This window comes from Cetorhinus maximus, chromosome 15 (genome assembly GCF_964194155.1).
Source record: "Cetorhinus maximus chromosome 15, sCetMax3.hap1.1, whole genome shotgun sequence".
NCBI classification, from domain to species: domain Eukaryota; kingdom Metazoa; phylum Chordata; class Chondrichthyes; order Lamniformes; family Cetorhinidae; genus Cetorhinus; species Cetorhinus maximus.
The window spans coordinates 4,576,722-4,587,528 of NC_135893.1; the positions used below are offsets into that span (position 1 = coordinate 4,576,722).

The 10,807-nt window shown below is 41.3% G+C and overlaps 1 protein-coding gene across 1 annotated transcript in view; it reads right to left on the reverse strand.

Annotated features, from left to right (window-relative positions):
* LOC144691131 (uncharacterized) overlaps nucleotides 1-8,774 on the reverse strand; it is a 122,677-nt gene extending 113,903 nt beyond the window's left edge. Inside the window, exons 1-3 of the mRNA XM_078559198.1 lie at nucleotides 8,672-8,774; nucleotides 6,339-6,464; nucleotides 3,485-3,631 (exon numbers count right to left, since the gene is read on the reverse strand). Coding sequence (XP_078415324.1) covers nucleotides 3,485-3,631; nucleotides 6,339-6,464; nucleotides 8,672-8,684 — 286 coding nt within the window. The 5' untranslated portion in view covers nucleotides 8,685-8,774. The remainder of the gene's footprint in view (nucleotides 1-3,484; nucleotides 3,632-6,338; nucleotides 6,465-8,671) is intronic.
* Between the last annotated feature and the right edge of the window lie 2,033 nt (nucleotides 8,775-10,807).

Consider the following 10,807-nt stretch of genomic DNA (forward strand, 5'->3'; position numbering starts at 1 on the left):
TTGCTCTACTACTCAGTTAGGGTATTGTTTCCCTTGGCTTGGAGTATCCCTGTTTCTGTGCTGTTTCTCTAGCTGGACAGTGGGGTTTACTTTGTACCACAGTTTACTTTCTCCTCTTAATATGGACCAGTACTCAAATATATTTCAGATTGCTTGACAATCTGGATAGTGTTCTAAAGGGTCAGATCTTCCTTTACTTGAAGCATGTCTGAGAGTACGTCGTCCGCCACTCCTACAACTATTCTATCCCTGATTAGCTCAGATTTTATATCACCATAATCACAGCCTTCCAACTGATTTGCCTGGACCTAGACATGTTTGTTAAATTTTGCTCTTTCAAGGATTCTGTTACTTCAGAAGTTAGAAAAAAAGCGTTGAATAGTTTTCAAACTTCATCAAATTTTGCAGATGATTCATTTATTCCTTATCTAGCTATTATATCATTGGCTATCAGGCCTACCGAATAAGGCAGTGTGTTAACTTGTTCAGCTTCTGTCTTTTTATCCAAACCTGAAGCAATCCTGTGTCTAAGGAATGGCTTTCTCAAGTTTCCCAATTTTGTGATTGATTTGGGCCTTGGATAAATCCAAGGAAGAGTAGATTTCTGATTCATGGTTAAATATTTTTAAATGCAGGTTCAGCTTTAAGGTTTCCGAAAATCTAAGATGGTGCCACTGTATGCTTCTGTGCAAAGGGTTTTTCACATTTGCTGGTTTTGGCAGGCTCCTGCAGTCATGGTGCTCGCAATCTCAACATTTAGATTTTTTGAACAATGGCTGCTTGGACAAACTAGTTAAAGTGCTCCCTGCTTTAGTATTATGTTTTTGGGTTGTTGAATTGTCGAATTCCGGCTTTTGCTTGGTTGTAAAGCTGCCTACTCAGTCGTGATTAATCTTTCATTTTTTTTTTCTTTTAGAAGTGGGCTTGGCTGTGGCAGCATAATTTAGGCACAGAATCAGGAATCGGGTTTCTCTCACTGTGATTTAAATGGCAATTTCTGACCACTGCAATATTTAAACTTCTTCAGGACTTGTTTAGTCCAGGAATTTTTAAATTTTTGGCCCATCCCTGCTAGGTCTGCTGACTCTGCATCTCTGGGTTTTGAAACTGGGTTTCCACGGGATCCCGTGTAGTCTTTGGCTGCAGTGAAGAGTTTTATTTCTGCCTTCTGCTTCCAAGTTTCCTTTGGAGCTTTTCTCTGGTGATTTCCATCTGCGCTTTCGCTTCTTGAGATTTTCTGCGGGTCAGAATGCTTCTTTGATTTTTTTCCTTTGGTGTTCCAGGATTTTAATTTTCTTCTGCAGTCTTTGCAAGGTTTTGGGTTCTTCCATTCGCCATCACCATGTTGTAGGATGTTAGGTACAGCTCAGTAACTCTTAGTAAGGTAATAATAGTCTTAGGTAGTTCAATTGTAAGTATTTATTAACTACTAGTAACTATATCCATGTGTACAGTAAAGGGTCTAAGCTAGGAGCTGTCTCCATGTTTGCTTCTACTTACTGCTCTGTCCAACACTACACTGACCTCTAGGTGTGGGTCATGTATTCTCTTACATCACTATGTGAAAGGTCCTGTACCCTGTCCCACATAAACCCTTTATACTACACGGTGCAGACAGCAGGAGCTGAATTTTTCTGTCGGTGAGAAGGGGGTGGGGCCCACTCGCTAACGCGAAAATGACATGGGGTGACGTTGGGGGGAATCCCCGACGTTATCCCGCCCCATTTAAATCTTCAGGAAGGCGGGGGCACAGTGAGATCAGCTGTCTGCCCGCCGATCTGTCAATGCCCAACTGAGGCCATTGACAGGATAATTAAAACCATTAAAAAAGGACCTGCCCGTCCAACCTTAAGGCTGGTGGGTAGGCCAGGAGCCCCAGCGGACTTCTGAAAAAACATGAAACCTCATCCACCGGTGGGATGAGGTTTCATGTAGGGTTTAAAAAAGTTTATTAAAGTTTTTGTGCAATTTATTAACATGTCCCATCTCATACATTATCACATGAGGGGGACATGTTAATGATTTTTTAATTTTTCTATTTTTAAAGTTTGAAAACCTTTCAGTGATCTCCCTGAGGCAGCACATAGCCTCAGGGAGATGTGCGCTTTATCATGCGCATGTGCGAAAGAGCGCACTCTCGCATTTGGGGAATCCTCCCCCCGCCCAGGAAGTGCATAACGCTTCCCGGCGGACATCACGCTGGGCGGGTCTTAATTGGCCCCCACACTTAAAATGGCAGCAGGGCCTGCTTCTCCAGCGGGGATCAGCTCCCCGCCCGCCGGAGATTGGGTCGGGCCCGCCCGCCTGACAGGCAAAAAAATTCAGCACCAGGAATAAAGCTATCAAAAACTCTGCCACCAATGGCAGGGAAACGGGATGGAGGGTTGTCCAGGAGGCTGGAGTCAGAGGATTGTCAGGTTCATGAGAGGATCTGTGGCTGGAAGTAGTTGCAGAAGTAGGGGTGTGAAAATCCATGGCAGGATTTGAGGATGAAGCCAGTGATTTTAAATGGGATCTGTTGTCTAACAGGGAAGACGTGCAGGTCGGTGAGCAGAGATGATGGGGTGATGGTGTGGACAGGAATGCGGGAAGCCCAGGTTTCGGGTAAAATTGAGTTTTGGCCAGTAAAAGGCAAGTGATGAATTAGGCAAAGGGATCCTAAATCCATATGGCCTAATAAAAGGTGAAAAATGTTCCCGAGGGTGAATTAATGCATCTGAAGATAGGCCGAAAGGGCTGAATTTTCACTTTGGGGGCACAAAATGAGAGCTGGGACTATTTCCAGATCTCAAACCAGCCCAAAGGGGGCAATGTTGACCTGGAATGTTGACAAGTCCCCTTAATTGACACTGGGACTGATTTCCTATCCAATTAAGGGCAGCTGGCAGGCTCTCGAAGCTGGATTGCCAGAGGCCTTCCAGCTTCAGAGATGCGCCCGGTTGCAGTGCATGTTAAGCAATTATTGAGCCTAACTGCCTGTCCGCCTTGTGGGGGCAGGTAGTCTTCCAGTGCCCTGAACCCACATCGGCCATAATGGCTGACGTCAGGAAGGGGGTCAGGAAGTCAGCACGCCAGCCAGCCACGTAATTTTTGTGCCCTATTCGCCTCCATTCCCGATGTCAGCAGGGCCCAAAAATCCAGCCCAGAGACTGTCCTAGATTTGTCCATGATCCTTATTGGAATAAACCTGACAAGCTGCAGGTGCCAATCGGGTGTCCCAATGCAGATTGCCCGTCTGGGAACAAGCTCCCTCTAGTTATATCAAACTTGGTTTGTTTCCCTAGTCCTGCCCATAATCAAATCCATCAGACCAATAAAAGGTCAAATGACACTTTAGGATCAAGTATATGGCAACCAGCCTTTGTAACTGATTGTCCATCCTCTGCTGCTACTATCCTAAGGGATATAGTGGAGGAAAGTCAAGCATATTATCTTCTACAAGACAGGATTAAGTAATGAAACATAAGGAACTCTGACACCATACCTTTCTCTTTAACTCCTTCACCTGGAGGGCATGTTTTGTGCTTTCTACCCAGCTGGCAGGGTTTGTCTATGCAGTAATAACCTTCGCTTGGTTCACATACTGTATTTTGTGTAGAGGTACATTCATGTTTAACTTGAAGCCCAAGCTCTATAAATAGAAAACATGATAGAAATGAAATATGAATTACTTCACTTTATACCTCCTTATGAGGTACACAATGGATACAGAACATGAAATAGCGAAGGCTTCTCTTTTAAGATTAGAATCTAGAGGATTGATTTTGACTTTTGGGTGACCAACTGGGTGGAGCGCATCAGCCAATCATCCAATTTAATGAAGAAGAGGGAACCATGATTCGGAGCCCCCAGACTTGTTGACATGAGCCAGCAAGTTGTGATCTTTGAGGGGGCGGTGGGGGGGTGGTCAATCTCAGAGTCGCAAAGTTCCTACTTCATTCATGCTTTTTTAGTAACTTGTTCTCATTGTTTCTTTATTTTCATGTTTATTTTCCACACTCCTTTCAAACTTTTTCCCCTTCCTTCACACAGAGACTCTGACTGGCGATTTTCTGGTTCATATTTTTCAGTTAATATTTTCAATGTTTTCCTCAGATTCTTGAGTGCTTTTTTATAGATCAGTTTTTAAAAAAATCATATATACTGAGTGTCTTGGCTTTCACTTACAGGAGGAGATTAAGAATGGGAAAATTTTGATTTGGCTCATTTGTGGCTGCATTTAACTCCTTCCATTTCTTGTTAACAATCCTTTCAGCATTCCTTTCTTACAACTTTGTTGACAGCTACAGAAAACCTTACTTAGTTCTATAGAAACATAAGAAGGTAGAACAGGAGTAGAAATTGAACCTTTTCAATTGAATTATGGCTTATGTTCCTCCACATCATTTACCCCTCTTTGCTCCGTATCATTTTGATACCCTTACCAAAAATCTATCAAATTCAATCTTAAAAATTTCAACTGACCTAGAACCCAGAGACTTTCAGGAAGGCAGTTCCATATTTCCACTATCCTTCATTTGAAAAAACTGCTTTCAAATTTCACCCTTAAATGGCTGAGTTCTAATTTTAAGATTACACCCCTTGTTTTGGATTTTCACCCCATTTGAGTTTCTCCGTATCTTGTCAATTAAATCCCTTTAATGTTTTAAAGAGCTTGATTACTTCAGCCCTCAGAACTAAGCTCAAGGCAATACAAACAGAATTCATGAAATTTGTACTCACAATTTATTTTTCCCGTTAATTCCTAATATAATTCTGATGAATCTGTGCTGCACCCCCACCAAGGCCAATGTCCAAGGTCAACAACCTGAATCATGAACCGTAGCTTCCTCTCTCCACTGATGATGCTGCCTGACTTACTGGACACTTCCAGAACTTTATATTTACATGTTAAATATGCAGGCAGTTGTTTTTCATCCCCAATAGTTCAGTACTGTAATTAAATGCCCCAAGCAGTCTGGATTATATTGCATTAGCTCATTTCAACCAGAGTATCTGAAAGGATGAACTGGTTTCATGTCCACAGGCATAAGACTCAGCAACTGCTCCCATTCCTCTACAACACAGATGTGTGTCCTGCCTGAAAGGAGGTCCTTTGTTCATTGTCTGCTGATGCTTCATCCTGAGCCCTTTTTGGGTTGTTTTTTGGTCAGTGGTGGTTTGTCATTGTCTTCCACTCTTCCAAGCCTACTGCAGCCAGAACAGGAGTTGAGCCCATACTGTTGCCATTATTCTGAACTACACACTAACCAACTAAGCTAACCGACCCCATTCCTCTACTACATTAAATGACAAAAAGGAAGACTTGACTTTCATGGCTCCTTCCTCTCATCAGATTGCCTCCTTTATGAATACTGAGTATTTGGGTGAGGGTCTGGAGAGTTAATGGCACCTGTGCAACCGCATACCAGCATAGGTGAGCATCCTTGGGAATGGAGACGATAGAAAAAATGTGTCTGTCTAACAGGAAATGTTAGACAAAATGTCTAATCTGATCTGATCTGATTTCATCTGATCACACCTAACTCCAAAACAAGATTTTGGTGACAGGAAATTCCATATCAGGTTTGAAGTTGAGCTGCATGATTTCACCATTGATGTAGTCAGAAACTCCCTCCCTTACAGCATTTTGAATGTACCTACACCACAGGGACTGCAGCAGTTCAAGAAGGCAGCTCACCACCACCTTAAGGGCAATTAGGGATGGACAATAAATGCTGGCCTAGCTGGTGATGCCCAAGTCCCATAATCGAATAAAAAAGAAATTATGGATCTGTAGCTCACCAACAAAGTCTACCAATATTACTTGAATAAAATTTGTTCATAGCGGCAATAGGCAGATTGTGCCAATTCCCCGGGGGCAGATAGTACTGTTAGATTGTGCAGGTAGAGGCTTCTGGCACTGTCTATCTCCTGGGAATAAATATAATCTGTGTAGCATTGCCCAGAGCAGCGCTGCACGCGTGACATTTTCCACTGTTTGTTCAAGAGCAGTGAGAGAAAACCCAGTTAAGGAAGATTTTGAACAATGATGTTTTGCTAAACCATAGCATTTTTAAACAGTTGCCCGATTACTGCTCCTAAGAAAATACTCAATCTACAAACCGATCAGAACATATGAAATAGGAGCAGGAGGCCATACCGTCTCATGAACCTGCTCTACAATTCAATAAGATCAAAGCTGATCTGATCTTGGCCTCAACTCCACTTTCCAGCCTTTTCCCCATAACCCTCGACTCCCCTATAGTTCAAAAATATGTCTATCTGTGCCTTGAATATATTTAACCAATCAGCCTCCACAACACTCTGGGTAAAATAAATGTGACTGTGATGTTTACCTTGATCACAAGCTGCACATTTAAAACAATACTCTAACCCATTAGGATGGTCGATATATTCTTCAGTTGGACATGGTTTACATGTTGTACCAAAATCTGTCGTGCAATGATTGAACACTATAGTGCCTGCAAAACAAATACATGTGTAAGTCAGTTGTGTAATTACAAAACTTGTACTGCTCCCAGAAAACTGTTGACAGAAAGGATTTTGCTGCAAAAAGCTTTGAAAATGACATGAGAACCTTTATTATTTTTAGACAGCAATAACAGAAGTTCAGGAAGAACAGGGAAATTATAGTATAATCAAAGGGCTTACTCATGTAAGGGCACAAAGTTCAGGTACTTACCCATTAGATACCACTAAACACACCAGAAAAAGTTAGGTTTGCTGCATTCAGGAGTAAGTGAAGTTTAAATAGTTTAATACATCTTTAAGCTGTTGCTGCAATACCACATGCTTTGGGTGCTGTTCTATACTTGTTAAAAGTCTCAATAGTCTTCAGGGAGTGGTCTGGTTGGTGCTGAAGTACTGTTTTGCTAACTTAATGGCTTGTGCTCAAACCAATTTCACCCAGACATGGGTGACTTCGTCCAGCTTCCTCTTGGAATTGTGCATGACTGGAAAAATGTTAGAGGCCACGCAGAGCAGGATGAACTGCTAGCACAGGGAGGAGGAGGAGAGCTAGAAGACATCTCAGCAGAAGGCCATATCCGCAGAGGGTCTTTAGGGAATAGATTTACTGCAGAACAGATATCTGGAGTGCTGTGAACCCCTGGAAGCCCCTTTCACTTTGGTATTAAGAGTCATGATGGCAGCAGGCTGAGCTTCCATCTCAGCAAGCTGAGTTTGCATGACAACAGTCTCAGCTTCCACTGCAGCACTCCAGAGAGTGAATGTATGCTGCTTGTGCTGTAATGAAAGCCCAGACACCGGCTGTCAAATGCAGCGTAATTGTTGCTTCCACAAGTGTGTTTATCGAGCTGCCCATTCATTCCACCTTTGAAAGTGTGAGTTCCAAACTCTGTGGAATGCCCTGTGTCAAGTTGGTGCTGGACTCCTTCATAGTCCTTAACACAGAATGCAGGTATTCCTGCAGGTAGCCTGGCCTATCTAAAGTCCTCACCTGAGTCCTCTGCTGTAGAAGTAGTGTGCAACTTTATGGCATTTGAAGATGTACTCGCTAACCGTGACAACTTGTGTGAGAACATTAAACTTCTTCCTGCACTGCATCCAGGTCCTTGGGACTAGATTCCTGGCATTGACCTTGTCTGCTCCCTCTTGTCACTGCTTTCTGAGTATGTACCTGGAAGGCTTCCGGCAATCCACCCCCGGCCTTACGATATAGAACTTCTCTTATTTCTTTTATCTATTTCACCAAGACCTCCAGTACAGCATCTGAAAGCCTTAGTCCATGCTCTCTCCTCTTGCCAGCCATTGTTGATTCTGACATCGTGCAATATTTAGAATGATCGCAGCACCACCAGCAGCTACAATGCCCTTCCTCTTTAACAGGTGCAGTCCAGATACCAACACTATTGACCCTTCTGTTGGTCTGTGCAGCCATTGAACAGTCTGGGGAGTATTGGCTGCACGCAGAAAGCATTGGAAGGCATAGGCAGCACGAATTTAGCATTTTGCTTGGCTTTCAAATAATGGGCAAGATTTAATTGTGTATCACACTCCCTGTGCCCTCCTTTAGGGGTTATACAATTTAACTTCCTGCTTGTTTTAGTGAGGATTCTTCAATCTGATTGGTTGACCCTTGTGTTTTTTTCTCCTACTCAGATGCTTGATTACACCAACCCTCTGCTCAAAGGACTGCGAAAACTTTGATGCAGCTGTCAGCGAGGTGAACGGCTCATTGAAAAACATGGAATAGCCAATATATTAACAGGAGTATTAAAACGTGAAACCTCAGTCAGCATCTTCTGCACAGCCTGGTCTTATTTATGATTTAAGTAAGTAAACCTGAAAATGGATATTCCAAAGTTTATTGTGGTAAAATTCGAAACAATTTTACATACAAATACCATTGGGTAGGTATCATTCAAAAATATAATCAGCAACATAACTATTAATCAGAGCTTTAAATACCAAAACAATTAATGACCTGTATACTTATAAGAAACTGAAATGTTTTACAGGAAAATTAAAACACATACCTTAATTAATATTTACGGAGAAGGGGAAACAGGAGCCACTTGCCTCACACAATAGGCAACTGACACTGATAAAAGAACATTTATTCATGTAGAACTTTCAAAAGTTAAAGAAAATGACCACATTTTTTGTTGGATAAGAACAATCGTTGAAAATAGAGGCCATCACCTACCTGGTGGACACATTGAGCAGCACTCTCCATTAATTTCATACTCGTCTTGGCCACAACAGACCACAACTTGTTGGTAATGAACCAACAAGAGGATGAAATAAATCTGGAAAATAAGTGAATTGTCATGCACTTTCATTGCTATATTTTACTTTGTGTCCATTTTCCCCTTCAACAACAACAACTTGTATTTATTTAACACTTTTAACATAATAACATGGTCTCAACGCGCGTTATAGAAGTTTTATAAAACAAAATGTGACACTGGGCCATATAAGGAGATAATATGGTAGATGACCAAAAGTTTAGTCAAAGGGGTAGGTTTTAAGAAGTAAAAGAAAGGTTGAGAGGCTTAGAGGTTTAGTGAGGGAATGCCAGTGCTTAGAGCCTTGCCAACTGAAGGCATGGTCACCGATGATGGAGTGATTAGTGACCTTTCCAATTCCAAACTGGTCTTCCTTCAATAGAGTGGTACAGCCTGAGCTGTGGAATTCTCCATCCCCATCAAAGCTGACCATCAGTGAGAATTAAACACATTCAGTAGGATGATTCGTCCCAGCTGATTTTTATAACAGGGTTTCCTTTTTTACTTCATACTTAGTTCAAATAAAGTAGTTTGTTTTCATTTGTACAGTACCAAAACATGAAGTGCTTGGAAGAAAAGCCTAACAGAGCATACTACAATGTTTATATGTGATTAAAATGATGGGATAGGGAACAATAACCTTGAGAAGGAAGGAAAAAATGATTTATGCAACTGGAAAAAGCTTTCTTAACAAATTACTGGACAGACAGCACAGTATGGATTCTTTTTTAAAAACATGTTTTACATTGTTCTACAGGCTCTGCACTGACAGTTAAAAGAAGGCACAGATACTCTGTTATCACTAAAAGAATAAAGACCTTTTCATGCAGATGGTCAGCAAAACCTACTAGGTATTCAACAAGATCTGAACAATTGAAGTAGTTTATAAATATTTTTTGTAAATAAAACACTTTTGTGCTTGGCGATAAACTGTATTTTATAAGTACATAGAGAATTCCTATTAATTTATCATTTTATTCAAATTACTGAATTTATTTGTATGTTTTAAACCCCAAATCAGTTGTGATTAAAAGAAAATTTCATATAAATGGAATATTTTAGGTATAAAAATTGGCTCACTGATAAATCAAGAATACTAAAAAATAAAAATAAGTTTATGCATTTTAACTGTTTGTGGCAGTTCCTGAATCCTGATTTGTAGCTTTGAAGAAAAAAAATAAGCAATTTGACTTGTTAACTACTATTTCAAGATTGGTAAGTTTTCCTAACTATGTACATGCGTATGAATCTGCATGGCTAATTGAACAGGTAGTGAGTGATAACCAGGTATTTGTAGCAGGTATAACCAGAGAATGCCCCGAGTACTGCTAGGTTGGTGACACTGTGCTATTGTCAACTATCGTGGAAAGAAAATAAATCCGCTAACGTAAGTAAATTTGCACCCTGACAATCAGATATTACAACAATATATTTAACATAGCAGCATAATTAGCTAAAGTTCCCAATTTTACTAAGAGATTCAATTGTTTAACAGCTAACCAGGTGGAAACTCCAAACAAAGAAGAACTAATGGCTTTGTCAGTTGGTAGCACTCTCTTTTCTAAGTCATAAAGTTCCATTACAAATATCAAGGCTAGCTCAGTGCAGCACTCCCTAATTACTATTAGAGATGCTGTCTACTGGATGACACGTTAAACCGAGGCCCTGTTTGCCCTCTCAGGTAGATGTAAAAGATCCCATGGCACTATTTTGAAAAACAGCCAATGGGCCGTAAATTCCGATGGAGTGGCAATTGAGTCGATTGCCACTCCACTCGAAAGTTCTCACCTTGAAATTTCCACGATCTTATCTTGTTTGACCTTGTGACTCAGGCCGTGCAGTGTGTCTCTGGGGCCTTGTGTCAAGGACTGTGGAGTTGTAGGTAAGGAAGCCAAGCCCCCTCTTTTACTGCACTAGCTGGTGTAAACCAAGTAAGTTTAAGGCCAGGTTTAAAGGTCATTGTCAAGCAAAGGAGAAGGGAAATATATAAGGTAAGAGTGTAGGGGGTAGGTTTTGATTCGGGCAGGGCTGGGCCTTGGGAGGGTTGGAGATGT